This window comes from Zosterops lateralis (assembly GCF_965231275.1).
Source record: "Zosterops lateralis genome assembly, chromosome: 34".
Taxonomy (NCBI): Eukaryota; Metazoa; Chordata; class Aves; order Passeriformes; family Zosteropidae; genus Zosterops; species Zosterops lateralis.
In genome coordinates this window covers 524,732-544,110 of record NC_139794.1, presented here as the reverse complement: position 1 = coordinate 544,110, position 19,379 = coordinate 524,732, and the positions used below count along the sequence as shown (strand labels likewise).

Below are 19,379 nucleotides of genomic sequence, written 5' to 3'. Positions count from 1 at the left end.
CCATGACACTCCAATGGCGGCCATGTTTGTATTGGCAGCCATGACACCCCAATGGCGGCCATGACACCCCAATGGCGGCCATGACACTCCAATGGCGGCCATGTTGGTATTGGCAGCCATGACACCCCAATGGCAGCCATGACACCCCAATGGCAGCCATGACATGCCAATGGCGGCCATAACACTCCAACAGCAACCATGACACTCCAATGGCAGCCATGACACCCCAATGGCGGCCATGACACCCCAATGGCAGCCATGACACCAGCACCACCCAGTCCCTCCCACCAATCCCACCAATGTCCCCCCTCCCCTTTTCCAGCCCCCTCCAGGTGTCCCACAAGCCCCGCCCCCCCCAGAGCAGCCATGGACATCGGGGGCCTGGAGACGGTGGTGGCCAACTCCGCCTACGTGTCAGCCCGCGGCGGCCCCGGCGGAGGCGGCAAAGACAAGCGCTCCAAGGCCCGCCTCCGCCTGCCCCACATCTCCCAGTGCGAGACCCTGCGAGCCCAACTGGGCGGCACCTCCGGCACCCAAAATGGGGGTCCCGGAGCCCCCAACGGCGCCCCGCCCGGCCACACCCAAGATGGCGGCCAGGACACGTCGTTCCGGTGGCAGTGCGTGGATCAGCCCATCGGGAAGTTGCTGTTCCGGAGGTTCCTGGAGGGGGCGCCGCAGTTCGCGGCCGCTGGGGCGTTGTGGTCGGCCATCGAGGCCTTCGAGCAGTGCGAGGACACCGAGAGGGAGGAGTCGGCCAAGAAGTTGAGGAGCCGGTTCTTCACGCCGGGAGGGGCGGAGCACTGTGGGTTCCTCAGCGCCGGCGCCACGGCCGCGCCCACAGGTGAGGGGGTGGTGTGGGTGGGTGACAAGATGGCGGCCAGGACATGGGTGTGGCTGACAGAGATCCAATATGGCGGCTGTGGCATCAACATGGCTGACATTGCTCCAATATGGAGGATATAGGGCCAATATGGCAGCCGGGACATGGGTGTGGCTGACACAGCTCAAATATGGTGGACATAGGGCCAATATGGTGAATGTGACACCAATATGGCGGCTGTGACATCAACATGGCCGACACAGTTCCAATATGGCCGACATGACACCAATATGGTGGACACGGCACCTCATTGGTGGCCATGACACTCAAATGGTGACCATGACACCCCAACAACAGCCATGACACTTCAATGGCAGCCATGATGACCTTGGTGGCCATGACACCCCAACGACAGCCATGACACCCCAACGGTGGCCATGATGGTATTGGCAGCCATGACACCCTGACTATGGCCATGATGTTGGCAGCCATGACACTCCAATGGCAGCCATGATGATCTCAGCGGCCATAACACCCCAATGGCAGCCATGACACCCCAACGGCAGCCATGATAGTATTGGCAGCCATGACACCCCAACGGCAGCCATAATGACCTTGGCAGCCATGATACCCCCAACGGCAGCCATGACACCCCAACGGCAGCCATAACGACCTTGGCAGCCATGACACCCCAACGGCAGCCATGACACCCTAACGGTGGCCATGATGGTATTGGCAGCCATGACACTCCAGTGGCAGCCATGACACCCCAACAGCAGCCATGACACCCTAACGATGGCCATGATTGTATTGGCAGCCATGACACCCCAATGGCGGCCATGACACCCCAGCTGTTGCTGTGACAACCTTGGCGGCCATGACACTCCAATGGCAGCCATGACACCCCAACGGCGGCCATGACACCCCAATGGCGGCCATGACACCCCTTATAACCCTCCCCATCTGCCCCTCAGGCTCGACGGTCCCCGGTGACGCCTTCGTCCAGGCGCGGCGGGAGCTTCTGGCCCACCTGGAGACGGCGGCCTGGGGGCCCTACCGGGCCTCGCCCGAGTTCAGCCGCTTCGTGCAGTTCAAGTGGCTCGAGAGCCAGGCCGTCAACGCCGACGCCTTCGTGGAGTTCCGCGTGCTGGGCAAGGGCGGCTTCGGCGAGGTCTGCGCCTGCCAGCGCCGCGCCACCGGCAAGATGTACGCCAACAAACGCCTCAACAAGAAACGCCTCAAGAAGCGCAAGGGATACGAGGTGGGGGCGTCACCCAGGGGTGGGGTTTGTCCTTCGGTCCCCTCAGGTGTCCCTTGGTCCTTAAATCCTTCCCTCAGTCCCCTGAGATGTTCCTTTGTCCTCAAATCCCATGTCCCTGATGTGTCCCCAAAGTGTCCCCAAAGTGTCCCCAACGTGTCCCCGCTGTGTCACAGGCGGCTCTGGTGGAGAAGCTGATCCTGGCTCGTGTCCACAGCCATTTCATCGTGTCCCTGTCCCCCTGTCCACCCTCTGTGTCCATGGTGGTGCCATCCCATGTCCTGAGTGTGTCCCCAACATGTCCCCAACGTGTCCCCAACATGTCCCCAACGTGTCCCCGCTGTGTCACAGGCAGCTCTGGTGGAGAAGAGGATCCTGGCCCGTGTCCACAGCCGATTCATCGTGTCCCTGGCCTGCGCCTTCCAGACCAAGACCGACCTCTGCCTCGTCATGACCATCATGAACGGCGGCGACCTGCGGTAGGCGGGGCCTGGGGGTGACAGGGGGTGGCTCTGGGGTGGCCTGGGGTGACCTTGGCATGGCTTTGGATTGGCCTTGGTATGACCCCAGTGTGACCTTGCGATGGCTTTGCTGTCACCTCGGTGTGACCTCTGTGTGACCCTGCTGTCCCCTTGGCGTGGCCAGTTCTGGGGTCTCCATGTCACATCCTCAGGGGCTGGCATGTCCCCACACCCTTGGCGTGTCCCCACTGTGTCCCCATGTCCCCAGAATGTCCCCACAGCCACTGTGCTGGTGCCACAGATGTTGATCATGTCCCTTTGGTGTCCCTGATGCCCCCAATGCCCCCAGTGATCCCAATGTCCCCAATGCCCCTGATGCCCCCAAAATCCCCGATGTCCCCAGTGTCCCCAATGTCCTCGATGTACCCATTGTCCCCAGTGTCCCCAATGTCCCCAGTGTCCCCAATGTGCCCAATGTCCCCGATGTTCTCAATGTCCCCAATGTCCCCCACTGTCCCCAATGTCCCCAATGTCCCCAATGTCCCCAATGTCCCCAATGTCCCTGATGTCCCCGATGTCCCCAATGTCCCCAATGTCCCCGATGCCATCCCCAGGTACCACATCTACAACGTGGACGAGGAGAACCCGGGGTTCGCGGAGCCTCGGGCCGTTTTCTACACGGCGCAAATCCTGCTGGGGCTGGAGCACCTGCACCAGCACCGCATCGTCTACCGCGACCTCAAACCCGAGAACGTCCTGCTGGATGACGCCGGTGACAGCAGGGGACACTGGGGGGACATGGGGACAGTGGGGGGACATGGGGACAGTGGGGACATTGGGGATATTGAGGACATTGAGGACTTTTGGGGATATTGGGGACACTGGGTCCTGCTGGGACATACTGGGGACACAGGGACACCAGGGGGGACAGCAGGGACAGTGGGGAATGAGTCAGAGAATGGGGACATTGGGGACATTGGGGACTTTTGGGGACATTGGGGACTTTTGGGGACATTAAGATATTGGAGATGATTTGGGGCCATTTGGGACACTGGGGGATGTGGGAAATGATGGGGGGGACATGGGGACATTGGTCACTGGTGATCACTAATGGTCACTGGTGGTCACTGACGATCACCGGTGGTCACTGGTGGTCACCAATGGTCACCAATGGTCACCAATGGTCTCTGGTGATCACTGGTGGTCACCGGTGGTCACTGGTGGTCACCAATGGTCACCAATGGTCACTGGTGGTCACTGGTGGTCACTGGTGGTCACTGGTGGTCACTCCCGCCCAGGCCACGTCCGTCTGTCCGACATGGGCTTGGCCGTGGAGCTCAAGGACGGAGAGAGCAAAACCCGCGGCTACGCCGGGACCCCAGGTGGGGACAGGGGACACTGGGGGGACCCCCGGTGGGGACACACTGGGGGGACACTGGGGACACTGGGGATACTGGGGACACCAGGGGACACCGTGTCACCCCCTGTCCCCGCAGGGTTCATGGCCCCCGAGCTGCTCAAGAACGAGGACTACGATTGGTCGGTGGATTATTTCACGCTGGGGGTGACGGTCTACGAGATGCTGGAGGCCAAAGGGCCCTTCCGGCGGCGGGGGGAGAAGGTGACTCTGTGTCCCCTCAGTGTCCCCCAGTGTCCCCCAGTGTCCCCCAGTATAGACCAGTATCCCCCCAGTGTCCCCCAGTGTCCCCCAGTATAGACCAGTATCCCCCCAGTGTCCCCCAGTGTCCCCCAGTATAGACCAGTATCCCCCCAGTGTCCCCCAGTGTCCCCCAGTATAGACCAGTATCCCCCCAGTGTCCCCCAGTGTCCCCCAGTATAGACCAGTATACCCCCAGTGTCCCCCAGTATTCCCCAGTGTCCCCCAGTGCCACTCAGTGTCTCCCAGTACAGCCCAGTATCCCCCAGTATCCTCCCAGTGTCTCCCAGTATCTCCCAGTGCCTCCCAGAATCCCCCAGTACAGCCCAGTATCTCCCAGTATCTTCCAATATCCCCCAGTACCCCCCAGTATCCCCCAGTACAGACCACTATCCCCCACTATCCCCCAGTATCTCCCATTATACCCCAGTACAGACCAGTATCTCCCAATATCTCCCAGTATCCCCCCAGTATCTCCCAGTATCACCCAGTACCCCCCTCCAACAAAGACCCCCCCAAAGACCACCCCCCATTTTTCCCCCTCCACCCCAAACCAGGTGGAGAACAAGGAGGTGACGCGGCGCATCCTCAACGACCCGGTGACGTACTCGGACAAGTTCAGCGCGGCGGCGCGCGAGGCCTGCGAGGGGCTGCTGGCCAAGGACCCCCAGGCCCGCCTGGGCTTCCGCGACAACGACTGCGCCCAGCTCAAGGCCCACCCCTTCTTCGGCACCATCAACTGGGGCCGCCTCGAGGCCGGTGAGGGGCTCAGAGAGGGGTCTGGGGGCGGGAAATGGGGTCTTCTCCATTGGTGGGTGTTGGTTGAGGGTTGGGTGGTCAAGGGTTTGGGGTCTGTAATGGGTTTTGGGGTCTCCAATGGGAGTTGGGGTCTCCAATGGGTTTTGGGGTCTCCAGTGGGCGTTGGGTGCTCATGGTGGTGTCTCCAATGGGTGTTGGGTGGTCAAGAGTTGGGGTCTCCAGTGGGTTTTGGGGTCTTCAATGGATGTTGGGTGCTCCGTTGAGCTCCATTTGGGTGGTCAAGGGTTGGGATCTCAAGGGGGGGTTTGGGGGCGGGAAATGGGGTCTTCTCCAAAGGGGTGGGGGTTGGTTGAGGGTTGGGTGGTCAAGGGTTGAGGTCTCCAGGGGAGGTTTAGGGTCGGGAAATGGGTCAGAAGAGCCCTCTTGGTCTTCTCCAAAGGGTAGGGGTTGGTTGAGGGTTGGGTGGTCAAGAGTTTGGGGTCTGCAATGGGTTTTGGGGTCTCCAGTGGGTTTTAGGGTCTCCAATGGATGTTGGGTGATCCATCAAGTGTTGGGTGGTCAAGAGTTGGGGTCTCCAATGGGTTTTGGGGTCTCCGGTGGGTTTAGGGATCTCCTTTGAGCATTGGGTGGTCAAGGGTTGGGGTGTCCAGTGGGTTTTGGGGTCTCCAAGGGGCTACAGGGAGGGTCCCAAAGTTACCTGAGACATTTGAGGTGTTCCTGGGGGGGCTCCAGGATCTCTTTTAAATAACGGGGTGTCCTCCCCTGTCCCAGGGCTGGTGCCCCCCCCGTTCGTGCCGGACCCCCGCCGTGTCTACGCCAAGGACCTGGGGGACGTGGGGGCCTTCTCCACGGTGAAGGGCGTGGAGCTGGACGCCGGGGACACGGCGCTGTGCGACGCCTTCGCCTCGGGGACCGTCCCCATCCCCTGGCAGGAGGAGCTGATCGAGACCGGCGTCTTCGAGGAGCTCAACGTTTGGGGGGCCCCGGGGACGCTGCCCCCCGACCTGGACCCCTCTGCCGCCGCGGGGGGCGGCGGGGGAAAGTCCTCCACATGTAGGTTGCTCTGAGAGGAGACCCCGAAATTTGGGGAGTGGGGGGGGGTCTGTCTGTGAGAGGAGACCCCGAAATTTGGGGAGTGGGGAGGGGTCTGTCTGTGAGAGGAGACCCCGAAATTTGGGGAGGGGGGGGTGTGGGGGTCTGTCTGTGAGAGGGGACCCCGAAATTTGGGGAGGGGGATCCATTTGTGAGAAAAGACCACAAAATTTGGGGAGGGGGCTCCATCTGTGAGAGGAGACCCCAAAATTTGGGGAAAGGGGGGATCCAAAAAAAGGAGTGAACTCCCCAAAACAGGAGGGATCCCCCCCCAAAAAAGGAAGACCCCCAAAAAACAGGAGGGACCCCCGAAAACCAGGAGGGACCCTCCCCAAAAAACAGGAGACTCCCCAAAAAAAAGGAGGGACCCCCCCCAAAAGAGACCCTCCCCAAAAAACAGGAGAGACCCCCCAAAATACAAGGGACCCCCCAAAAAACTGAAGGGACCCCCCAAAAAACAGGAGGGACCCCCCCCCGACCTCAGGGCCCCCCCTCAGCTCGGTGCCACCTTTGGGGGGGGACACAAACCCGGACCCCCGGGGGGGTCCCCAAATTTACCTCATGTCCCCCCCACCCCCCCCCCCCCGCGACTCAGGGACATTTTTGGGACCCCCCAAAAAGGGGGGACCCCCCCAAAAAAGGGGGTTCCCCTTTCCCCCCCCCATTTCCGTGTACAATAAATCGTGGTTGTTGCTGCTCCGTGGGGGGTCTGGATTTGGGGACCCCCCGATGTCACCTCGATGTCCTCAGAGTGTCACCTCCATGGGGAATGGACCCCCCACCACCATGTCACCTGTGTCCCCTCAGTGTCCCCCAATGTCCCCCCATGTCCCCCCATGTCCCCAATGTTGCCCAGTGTCCCCAGTGTCCCCCCAGTGTCCCCAATGTCCCCTCATGTCCCCAGTGTCCCCCCAATGTCCCCGCTGATGTCCCCAATGTGTCCCCGACGTCCCCAATGTCCCCAATGTGTCCCCAAGATGTCCCTGACAACCCCAATGTCCCTGTTGATGTCCCCAATGTGTCCCCAGTGTGTCCCCACCAATGTCCCCGGTGTCCCCAATGTCCCGAATATTCCCAATGTCACCGTTGATGTCCCCAATGTCACCAATATCCTCAACGTGTCCCCATTGTCCCGCCGATGTCCCCGATGTTCCTGCTGTCCCCAGTGTCCCCATTGTCCCTGATGTCCCCATTGTATCCCCAAAGTCCCCCCAGTGTCCCCAACGTCCCTGTTGATGTCCCCAATGTCCTGCTGATGTCCCCACTGTGTCCCCGGTGTGTTCCCGATGTGCCCAATGTGTCCCCAATGTCCCCAATATCCCCAATATCCCCAATGTCCCCAATGTCCCCAAGGTTCCTGATGTCCCCAATGTCCCCAATATCGCCAGTGTTGCCGATGATGTCCCTGATGTGTCCCCAATGTCCCCTTTGGTGTCCCCAATGTCCCTATTTATGTCCCCAGTGTGTCCCCGGTTTGTTCCCGGTGTCCCCAATGTCCCGAATGCCCCCAATGTCCTCAATGTCCCTGGTGTCCCCAATGTCCCCAATGTCCCTGACAACCCCAATGTCCCTGATGTCCCCAATGTCCCCAATGTCCCTGATGTCCCCAGTGTGTCCCCAATGCCCCTGTTGATGTCCCCAATGTCCCGTGTGTCCCCGATGCCCCTGCTGATGTCCCCAGTGTCCCTGTTGATGTCCCCAATGTCCCCAGTGTGTCCCCGATGCCCCTGCTGATGTCCCCAGTGTCCCTGTTGATGTCCCCAATGTCCCCAGTGTGTCCCCAATGCCCCTGTTGATGTCCCCAATGTCCCCAGTGTGTCCCCAATGTCCCTGTTGGTGTCCCCAATGTCCCCAGTGTGTCCCCGATGCCCCTGTTGATGTCCCCAGTGTCCCCTCGGTGTCCCCAGGCGGGCCGGGCTCAGCTCTACGGTGTTTATTGGCGTCTCTAACACTCACTGATGCAGATAAATAGTGGACATTTGTCACCGCCGCCACCCCCCCATGGGGACACCCCCCCAGGGGACACCCCCACCCCCCCAGGGTCCCCTCCCCCCCCACGGGGACACCCCGGGGTGGGACGGACACGGCGGGGGGGGAGGGGAGGGTGGGGACATCCCTGGGGAGGGGATGGGACATCCCTTGGGGACATCCCCCATTAGGGTCACCCACTGGGGACATCCCTTGGGGACATCCCCCATTAGGGTCACCCATTGGGGACATCCCTTGGGGACATCCCCCATTAGGGTCACCCATTGGGGACATCCCTTGGGGACATCCCCCATTAGGGTCACCCATTGGGGACATCCCTTGGGGACATCCCCCATTAGGGTCACCCATTGGGGACATCCCTTGGGGACACCCTCAAGGCCACCCAACTGGGGACATCCCCCATTAGGGTCATCCAATTGGGGACATCCCTTGGGGACATCCCCCATTAGGGTCACCTCCTTGGGGTCACCCATTGGGGACATCTCTTGGGGACATCTCTCATTAGGGTCACCTCATTGGGGACATCCCAGTGGGGACACCCTCAGGGCCACGCTCCCTTTGGGGACACCCCTTGGGGACACCTAATTGGGGACACCCTCAGGGCCACACCCCCTTTGGGGACATCCCCCATTAGGGTCACCCACTTGGGGTCACCCCTTGGGGACATCCCAGTGGGGACACCCCTTGGGGACACCACCAAGGCCACGCCCCTTTTGGGAACACCCTTTGGGGACACCGTCAGGGTCACCCAATTGGGGACATCCCCTTGGGGACATCCCCCAATAGGGTCACCTCGTTGGGGACATCCCAGTGGGGACACCCCCAAGGCCACGCCCCTTTTGGGGACACCCCCAAGGCCACGCCCCTTTGGGGACACCCCATGGGAGCCACTCCCAAGGCCACACCCCCACGGCGGTGACGTCATCGGTGACACCCCTATTCTGTATTATTATTTTGGGGACACCCCCAAGTGGCCACCCCCCACCCAATGACGTCACCTCCATGAGGGGCGTGGCCTCACTCCTCGCCCCTCCCCCCTCCCCGTGTGTTTTATTTATTTATTTATTTTTAATAATTTTTTTTGCCACTTTTCCCCATTTTTGCCTTTTTTTTGTTTTTGTTTTTTGGTTTTTTTTCCCCCTAAAGTGCGGTCGGGGAGGGGGGAGGGGACACCGGGGGGGGGGAGGGGACATTGGGGGGGAGGGGGAGGGGACATTGGGAGGGGGGAAGGGTCACTGGGGGGGGTGGGGGAGGGGTCACTGGGGGGGTGGGGGAGGGGTCTGTCAGTAGCGCACGCGGCCACGAAAAGTGCAAAAGGGGGGAGGGGCCGCGGGGGGGGGAGGGGAAAGGGGGAGGGGCCTTGCACGAGGATTTTTTGCACGTGGAAAAGATCCTTTCACACGGGTTTTGAACGAGGATTTTTGCTCGTGCAAGGCCTGGCGGGTGTGTCTGAGCGTGAGTGTGAGTGTGAGTGTGTCAGGAGTGTGAGTGTGAGCGGAGCGCGGGGGGGAGGGGCTTTGCACACTCGTGTGAGGCACCGGGGGGAGGGGTGTGCAAGGGAGGGGGGAGGGGTTTGCACAAGGATCGCCCCCAGCTGGGCCTTGCACGCTCGGAATTGCACAGGGAACCATTTGCACACTCACCATTGCACAGGGAGCCATTTGCACGCTCACAGCTGCACGAGGGCGGGCCTTGCACACTCAGAATTGCACTGGGACCCATTTGCACACTCACCATTGCACACGGAGCCATTTGCACGCTCACAGCTGCACAAGGGCAGGCCTTGCACACTCAGAATTGCACTGGGACCGTCTTTGCACGCTCTCTATTGCACGAGGGTGGGCCTTGCACGCTCAGAATTGCACAGGGACCCGTTTGCACACTCACCGTTGCACGAGGGGCCGTTTGCACACTCACAGACACTCAGGGACGGTCCTTTGCACACTCAGAATTGCACAAGGAGCCTTCCCTTGCACAAGGGCCCTCACTTGCACGCTCACCATTGCACACGGACCCGTTTGCACACTCACAACCATTTAAGGATCTCCTTTTGCATGCTCACAACCGCTCGGGGACCCTTTTGCACACTCACCACTGCTTGGGGATCCCTTTGCACACTCACACCTGCACAAGGCCTCCCTTTACACACTCACAACCTCATAATGACTCCTTTGCACACTCAAACCTGCACGAGGCCCCCCCTTGCACACTCACCACCACTCCATGACCCCCTTGCACACTCACACCTGCTCGGGGACAGCCCTTGCACACTCAGGGACGGCCCTTGCACACTCCACGCCCGCACCAGGCCCCTCCCCCGCCCCTTGCACGCCCCCGTTGCACACTCGCCCCTCCCCCCGGGGCTGGAATGTCGCTGCGATGCCGAGAAGGTGCCAAGGGGGGGTGGGGGAGGGGATTTTGGGGGGATTTTGGGGGGGCCCCGGGATAGTGGGGGGGCCCCCCAATGTGGGGGGAGGGGGAGGGACCCCTGTGGTGGGGGAGGGGTGGGGGAGGGGCCCCTTTGGGGGGTGCAAAACGCTGCCGGGGGGGAAGGGGGGGAGGGGCCCAAATTTTGAGGGGGAGGGGGGGCTCTGGAGTGGGGGAGGGGCTGGTTTTTGGGGGGGTCTTTGCTGTTTTGGGGGGGGGGTCACCCCTCCTCTCCCCTCCCCTCCCCCACCCCGGGGGGTCTCTGGGTGACTGGGAGCCCCTCCCCCACCTCCCAGTATCCCCAGTGCCCCCCCTCCCCCCCCCCCCAATCTTAAACTGGTCCCTGTGGGGGCGCCCCCCCCCCAAAAAAAATATTTTGGGGGGTTTTTCCCATCACTGATACCCCCCCCCCCCCAAATTCCACAGGGATCCCTATTTCTAACGGGACCCCCCCCCAAATTTTTGGGGACCCCCCAACATTTCTGGGGCCTCCAATGGGGGCCAAAAACCTCTGTAGGACCCTCCCCCCCCAAAAAAAAAAAAATCTATGGGGTCCCCCAAGCTCTTATAGGGACCCCCGACCACTTTTGGGACCCCCGACCTCTTTTGGGACCCCCAAACTTTATGGGGCCCATAAATTTCTATAAGACCCCCCCCCCAAATTTAGGGGGAGCCCCTTTTTTCTATGAGCCCCCTCCCCAAATTTTTATGGGGTCCCTCAATTCTTATGGGGCCCATAAAGAGCTACGGGGGGACCCCTCCTCATTATGGGACCCTCCTCATTATGGGACCCCCCCTCATTAGGGGATCCCTCCTCATTATGGGACCCTCCTCATTATGGGCCCCCTCCTCATTATGGGACCCCTCCTCATTATGGGACCCCCCTTATTATGGGGACCCCCCTCATTATGGGACCCCTCCTCATTATGGGACCCCTCCTCATTATGGGACCCCCCTTATTATGGGGACCCCCCTCATTAGGGGACCCCTCCTCATTATGGGACCCCCCTTATTATGGGGACCCCCCTCATTATGGGACCCCTCCTCATTATGGGACCCCCCTTATTATGGGGACCCCCCTCATTATGGGACCCCCCCTCATTAGAGGATCCCTCCTCATTATGGGACCCTCCTCATTATGGGCCCCCTCCTCATTATGGGACCCCCCTCATTTCTATGGGGTCCCCCCTCATTTTGGGGACCCCCCCTCACCTCTGGGACCCCCCTAATCTGGGGTGGAGACCCCCCCTCACCTCCAGGACCCCCCAAAACCTCCTTTAGAGCCCCTCCCCCTCTCCATGGGGACAGGACCCCCCCCCTCATTTTGTGCCCTCCCCACCCACCCCTCAGGTGCCCCCCCCCGCCTTCCGGGGCCTCTCCCCTCCCCCCCCGGGGAACCCAAAACTGGGGGGCGGGGCCGTGCTGGGGGGGAGGGGCGAATGGGGGGCAGGGGGAGCCCCCCCGGCCCCTCCCCCAGCCCCGGGCAGGAAGCCCCTCTCGGGGTCGGGCAGGACCAAGGCCAGGGGGAGGGGGAAGGGGAAGGGGTACGCGGCCACCAACCGCGGCCCGAAGGACAACGGGAAACCCGGGGGGGCCGTGGGGACGCGGGGACCCCCCCGGGGTGTCCCCAAACCGTCCCCGAGCTCGGTGTCACCTCCCCCCGCCCGGCACAGCAGCGCCAGCGGCTGATCCTGCACCGGGAACGGCTCCGAGGTGTCCCCAGCCCTGCCAGCGCTGTCACCCGTGGTGTCCCCACTCAGGGCGGTGCCACCTGTGGTGTCCCCACCCGGGGCAGTGTCACCCGTGGTGTCCCCACCCCTGCCAGTGGTGTCACCCGCCGGGCCGGTGGCCTTGGGGGACAGTGGCTGGTCCTCTGGTGGCTCCTCCCTGCCCACGGCCGGAGGGGTGTAGGCGATGACCGTGGTGGGCTGGGCCGGTGACCTTGGTGGTGACCCCCTTGGTGACCCCGTTGGTGACACTGTTGGTGACCCCGTTGGTGACCCCCTGGGTGACACCATTGGTGACCCCGTTGGTGACCCCACGGGTGACGCCGCAGGTGACTCTGGTGACCCCATCGGTGACCCTGGCGTTGACCCCGCGGGTGACCCCGGCGTTGACCCCGTCGGTGACCCCGTTGGTGACTCCGGTGACCCCACAGGTGACCCCGGCGAGCGCTGGCGGTGGCGCTGGGCGTGGCGGCTGAGCGCGGCCGCCGTCTTGCACACCTTGGCGCAGGTGGGGCAGGCGAAGCGCAGCAGGGGCCTCCTCCCCACGCGGCCCTGGGGCGGCGTCGTTGTCGTTGTCACTGTCCCCACCGTTGATGTCGTCGTTGTCATTGTCACCGCGGCGGCGCCGGCCTCGTGTCCCCGCTGGTGCTTCCGCAGCTTCCGCAGGGCCGGGAAGCTCTTCCCGCACACCCGGCACGGGTGGTGGTGCCGCTCGCGGCGCCGCGCGCTGTCCCCTCTGGGCCGCCGGTCCCCGTCGGGGTCACCGTCGTCGTCGTCACCGTCACCGTCGTCGTTGTCGTTGTCACCCGGCGACCAACGCAGCGAGCGCAGCTTGCGGCGCCACCGCGGCTTTTTGGGCGCCGCGCCGGGGGTCGTGCCGCCGGCGCCGCCGCCCGTTTTCCTCTTGGGTTTGTAGGAGTAGTACGGGCGCCACAGCCGGTCCTCGGCGTCGCTGTCCTCGTCCCCGTCGTCGCGTCGCCGTTGCCGCGTCGTCTCCTCGGCGTCGCCGTCGCCGCGCAGGTCGGTGCCGGAGATGCGGCGCTTGACGATGGCCTCCTCGCCGATGCGCACCGTGATCTGGCACAGCCCCTCGCCCGCCGCCGCCGAGCCCGCGTACGCCGGCTTGGCCACGTAGGTCATGGTGCGGCCGCCGCCGCCGGAACCGCCGCCGCCGTTGGTTGGGTTTTGCGGCGTCGTCACGGCCGTGGCCTCGGTGGCGGCCGCGGCGGCGCGTTGGGCCTCGATGTAATCCCGCAGCACTTGTTTCTTGATGGGCACCGCCGGCGTCACCGGCGCGGCCGCCGGCGCTTCGGGCAGCCCCGGGGGCTCCTCGGCGGCGCGGCCGTTGTAGGCGATGACCGAGGCTGCTCCGCTACCACCACCGCCAACACCGTTATCATTCCCACCCCGCACGATGACCGAGGGCGCGGCGCGGCCGTAGGCGATGACCGAGGCGGGCTCCGGCCGCGGCGCGGGGAAGGCGGTGACCGCGGCGTCCCCCGGCGTGGCCGGCGGCGGCGGGAGGGCCCCGTCCGGCACCGCGCCCTGGCTGTAGGTCTTGTAGGGCCTCTTGTGAGCCCTCATGGGCAGCAGGCGGTAGAGCTTGAGCGCGTTGAGCTTGGGCCGGTACCCGCCGTTGGGCGTCTTCTCGGAGGCGATGAGGCCGGGGCTGATGCCGTGGAAGGCTTTTTGGTGCGTCTTGAGGTTGTAGTAGGTGACGAAGGTGTCCCAGCAGAAGATGCACTGGTAGCGGCGCTCGCCCGTGTGCCACACCTCGTGCTTGGTGCGGTACTCGGCCAGCGCGAAGACCTTGTCGCAGTATCGGCACGGGTACTTGCGGCGCCACGAGTGGACGTTGGCGTGGCGCTTCAGGCTGGACAGGGTCATGTAGGAGCGTTGGCAAACGCCGCACAGGTACAGCACCTGCCCGTCCACCACCTTGACCAGCGGCTCCTGCTCCGCCGCGCCCGGCTCCAGCGCCCGGTGCCGCAGCAGCAGCGCCTTCTTGGCCGCTTTCGGCGCCGCCGCCGCCGCCGTGGTGACGCTGGTGGTGGTGGTGACGCTGGCGGTGGTGGTGACGACGCTGGTGACGACGGCGGTGGCGGAGGTGACATCGTCGTCGCCGCCGCCGTCGCCGTCGCGACATCCGACCTCGTGCGTCTGGAGCCGCTTGACGTGGATGAAGCTCTTGCCGCAGTGCCGGCAGCACAGCCCGCGCCGCGCGCCGCGGTGCAGCTTGGCGTGGAAGCCCAGCGCCGCCGCCGAGCCGAAGCCGCGCCCGCACAGCCCGCAGCGCAGCGAGGACGACGCCGCCGCCGAGGAGGGCGACGAGGCCGGCGACACCGCCGAGGGCGAGGCCGTCGAGGCGTCCCCTCCGCCCGTGGGCGCCGACTCCCCTCCTCCCGTCGCCGTCTCGCCGGGCCGCGCCGGGCAGGTCAGGTCCACGGGGGCCGCGGCCGGAGCGCGGGGGTCTCCGGAGGGCGGAGGGGGCGTCCAGGTGCCGTTCATGTCCCGAGGAGGGGGCCCACCGGCTTCCAACCCCTGCAGGGATGGGATACCCAAACGCCGGCCCACGGCCCCCAGCGCCCGCGCGGCCGCCGGCGACGGCACGGCCAGGCGAGAGTTGTAGATGAAGTTGAGCACGTCGGAGAAAACGCCGGCCTGGACGCCCGGCAGCTCCAGCACCTGGGCGGGCGAGGGGCAGGCGGGCTCCTGGCCCAGCAGAGCCCGCTTGAAGAAAGGGCTGGAGGCGGCCAGGACGTTCTTATGGGCGCGGAATTTGGTGTCCTCGGCGATGATGGTGACGTCGCAGAACTGGCCCCGCAGGCGCTGCTCGTTCAGCTCCAGCAGCAGCGCCCGGCAGTGCCCGGCGTCCGACACCTCCACGACCGGAGCCATCCCCGCGCCGGCCACCTGCGGGGGGGACAGGACACAGGGGTTTGGGGTCACCGGGGTGGGTGGGGCTCCTATTTGGGGTCACCAAGACCCCTGGTTCACTATTTGGGGTCACCTGGGCCCTTATTTGGGGTCACCCAGACCCCTGGGTCACTATTTGGGGTCACCTGTGGGGCTGGATCCCCTATTTAGTCCCATATTTCCGGTCACCAAGACCCCTGGGTCACTATTCGGGGTCACCTGGGCCCTTATTTGGGGTCACCCAGACCCCTGGGTCACTATTTGGGGTCACCTGGGTAGGTGGGGCTCCTATTTGGGGTCACCCAGACCCCTGGGTCACTATTTGGGGTCACCTGGGTTCTTTTTTGGGGGTCATCCAGACACCTGGGTCCCACATTTGGGGTCACCCAGACACCTGGGTGCCAGATTTGGGGTCATACAAATATCTGATTCACTATTTGGGGTCACCTGGGCCCTTATTTGGGGTCACAAAAGCACCTGGGTCCCATATTTAGGGTCACCCAGACCCCTGGTTCATTATTTGAGGTCACCTGGATCTTTTATTTGGAGTCACTCAGATCTCTGGGTCTCATATTTTGGGTCACACAAACATCTTGGGCCCTATTTGGGGTCACCAAGTTCCTTATTTAGGATCACCCAGATACCTTGGTCACTATTTGAGATCACCTGCATGGCTGCATCCCCTGTTTGGGGTCACTCAGACACCTGGTCCCATTTTTGGGGTCACACAAATATCTGGTTCACTATTTGGGTTCACCTGGGTTCATTTTTTGGGGTCATCCAGACACCTGGGTGCCAGATTTGGGGTCATACAAATATCTGGTTCCCTATTTGGGGCCACCTGGGCCATTATTTAGAGTCACCCAAACCCCTGGTTCACTATTTGGGGTCACTTGCACGGCTGGATCCCCTATTTGGGGTCACACAGACACTTTGTTCACTATTTGGGTTCACCTGGGTTCCTTTTCTGGGGTCATGCAAACACCTGGATCCCAGATTTGGGATCACCAAATGGCTGAATCCTTTATTTGGTGTCACCTGGGTGGGTGGGGCTCCTATTTGGGGTCACCCAGACACTTTGTCCATGATTTGGGGTCACCTGGATCCCTTATTTGGGGTCATCCAGACACCTGGTCCCATATTTTGAGTCACACAAATATCTAGTTCACTATTTGGGGTCACCTGGGCCCTTATTTAGGGTCACCCAAACACCTTGTTCACTATTTGGGGTCACCTTTGTGTCTGAATCACCTATTTAGGGTCACTCAGATACCTTGTTCCCCATTTGGGGTCACCTTTGTCCCTTATTTGGGGTCACCGGGACACTTTGGGATCACTTTATCCCCTCCCTGTGTGGGGTTTCCTCAGTTCTGTGAGTCAAAACCCCTCATTTCTGTGGCCTTGGGTGTCTCTGGAGTCCCCAGAGCCACTCTGGGGCTTTGGGGTCCCCTTTTCCTGGGGGTTATTGTGGGATTTTGGGGTCATTGTGGGTTTTGGGGTCACTGTGGGGTTTTTGGGTCCCTGTGGGGTTTTGGGGTCCCCCTTTCCCCTATCCCGGGGGGGTCATTCGGTGTCCCCTTTTCCCCTATCCCGGGGGATTTTAGCGTCAATCTGAGGTTTCGGAGCTCCTCTCTCCGCTGTCCCGGGGGTCGTTGTGGGGTTTTGGGGTCATTTTGTGGGGGTTTGGGGTCGTTTTGGGGTCCCCCCGCAGCTCTGAGGGTCCCCCCCGGGCCCCGCGCGGCCATTTTGTGTCGGGGCCGCCCCGGCCTGAGGCGCCGCAAAATGGCGGCGGCGGGACGGAACCACCGGGGAGGAACCGCGGGGGGAAATGGGGCAGAACCAACGGGAAATGAGGGGGGAGATGGGGCAGAACCACCGGGAAATGCGGGGGGAGATGGGGCAGAACCAACGGGAAATGAGGGGGGAGATGGGGCAGAACCACCGGGAAATGAGGGGGGAGATGGGGCAGAACCACCGGGAAATGCGGGGGGAGATGGGGCAGAACCAAAGGAGAAATGCCGGGGGAGATGGGGCAGAACCAACGGGGACTGAGGGGGGAGATGGGGCAGAACCAAAGGGGACTGAGGGGGGAAACAGGGGCAGAACCAACGGGAAATGAGGGGGGAGATGGGGCAGAACCAACGAGAATCGTGGGGGGAGACGGGGCAGAACCAAAGGGGAGGAACCACAGGGGGACCCAGGGATGGACCCACATCTGGAGGCACATCTGGAGCCACAGCATCACCCCCAAGGCCCAGGGCTGCCCCACAGCCCCTTCAGGGTGTCAACCCCAGCCTGACCCAGTCCCCCCAGTCCCTCCCAGTTCCCCCCAGTCCCCCCCAGTGCCCCCACCTGTGCGCGGGGCCCTCATGGACTGGGTGTTGCAGCTCCGGGGGTCCTCGGGGGGGGGTCACAGCCGGCCAGGCCTCCTGAAGAGGGGGACACAGAGAGAGGGGTCAGGACAGGCGGGTTTGGGGGTCCCCGGGGTGGGGGAACATCTGGACTTGGGGGTGAAACACCTGGAGGGTCCCCAGGGTCATTGGAGGGGTCACAACAGGAGGGTTTGCGGGAACCCAGAGTGGGGGAACACCTGGATTTGGGGGTACCCAGAGGGGAAGAGGAACAGCCGGATTTGGGGGTGACAAAGTGGGAGAGGGGGGGAAATTCTCCTGCGTGACGTCACAGCAAAGAGATGGATGTGACGTCATCTGGAGAATGACATCACCATGCAGAATAGTGATGTCATGACAGGGAGTGGTGTGACGTCATTGTCACTGGGAAGGGATGGGTGTGACGTCACTGATTGAGGGTTGAGAGCGGTGTGACGTCACCAGGAAAGGAGGCCGGTGACAACACAGGGGAGGGGTCGGGGCAGTGTGACGTCATCAGAGTGACGTCTTGGGGGTGTGTCACACACACACGGGGAGGGGGGTGGGGACAGCGAGGGGGGCGGGGCGGGGACAACGTGACGCAGCCGCTACAACCGGAACCCCCCGGGGGATTTTGGGGAGGGGGGAAACCCGAGGGACCCCCCCCGTGCACCCCCAACCCCCCGAGCCCTCCCCCATCACCCGGAACAACCCCCGGGGGGACCCCGGGACCCCCCCAAGTGTCACCGGGGGGGGGGAGGGGGACACACCCGCCCCTCCCCCCCCTCCCAGCCCCCCCTCCCCCCCCCAGGTACCCCCGGAGCCGCCTGACAGCGGCGTCCCGTCCGCGACGTCACCGGGGGGGGGAGGGGGGAGTGTCACCCAACTGTCGCCATGGAAACACCCCCCTCCCCCCAGACCCCGCCCCTTCACCCCCAATCCGGACACGCCCTTCACCCGCGGCCAATCAGGGGGCAGAGCGCGCCAGGCCACGCCCACCGCCCCCCGAGGCCACGCCCAGGCCGTGCTAACGGCAGCGCGCGCGGCGCTTACGTCATGGGCTCACCTGGATGCTCATTGGCTGGGCTGGGAGTGACGTCACGGGGCCCCGTCCTGCCGCGGGCGGTGATGGAGGAGCGGGCGGAGGCTGAGGGGGCGGGGCCAGAGAGGGGGCGTGGTTAAAGGTGGGCGGGGTTAAAGGTGGGCGGGGTTTAAGGTGGGCGTAACGGGAAAGGGGCGGGGTTAAAGGGGAGAATTGGGGGGGACAACACGGAAGTGTCAGCGCGTCACGGGCGGCAGGGGGACAACACTGGGGGGGGGAGACGGGACACGCACAGGTGTGTAAAACACACACCTGCACATGCACAGGTGTGTCATACACACACACACACAGAGGTGTGTCATATACACGCACACAGGTGTGTCACACACACACCTGTACACACACAGCTGTCACACACACACGTGTCACACACACCTGTACACACCCCTGACATTCACGCTGTGCACACGTGCGTACAACACACACGCCTGTTGCACACACACAACACACACAACACTCCCTACACCTGTTGCATGCACACAACATGCGTGACACGTGTCTGACACAACAGCCGTGCACACACACACACACACGGGGTGTGTACAGGTGTGCAACACGTGTGACTCCCGTGTACAACGTGCAGGGACAGGGCACAGCTGGTGTGTGCAAGGACAGGTGTGAGGTACAACCAGACACGGACTGACACAACCACAGACAGACCTGACACACCCACACACACTCACACATGGACCTGACACACCCACACAGGGACCTGACACACCCACACACACTCACACATGGACCTGACACACCCACAGACAGACCTGACACACCCACACACCCGCACACAGACTCACACAAC

The 19,379-nt window shown here is 62.9% G+C and overlaps 2 protein-coding genes across 2 annotated transcripts; one reads left to right on the top strand and one right to left on the bottom strand.

Annotated features, from left to right (window-relative positions):
• Positions 1-366: 366 nt before the first annotated feature.
• GRK1 (G protein-coupled receptor kinase 1) lies at positions 367-6,022 on the top strand (the record flags this gene model as incomplete). The annotated part of the gene is made up of 8 exons (XM_083881552.1): positions 367-841; positions 1,795-2,081; positions 2,430-2,557; positions 3,154-3,311; positions 3,838-3,921; positions 4,036-4,160; positions 4,754-4,955; positions 5,727-6,022. The coding sequence occupies 8 exons, from the start codon at positions 367-369 to the stop codon at positions 6,020-6,022; spliced, it is 1,755 nt and encodes a 584-aa protein (XP_083737678.1).
• Positions 6,023-12,628: 6,606 nt separating this feature from the next.
• ZBTB4 (zinc finger and BTB domain containing 4) lies at positions 12,629-18,617 on the bottom strand (the record flags this gene model as incomplete). The annotated part of the gene is made up of 3 exons (XM_083881556.1): positions 18,542-18,617; positions 17,459-17,535; positions 12,629-15,103 (listed from the first exon to the last, which is right to left on the bottom strand). A coding segment is annotated over exon 3 (2,460 nt), but the record flags the coding sequence as incomplete, so codon positions are not given.
• Between the last annotated feature and the right edge of the window lie 762 nt (positions 18,618-19,379).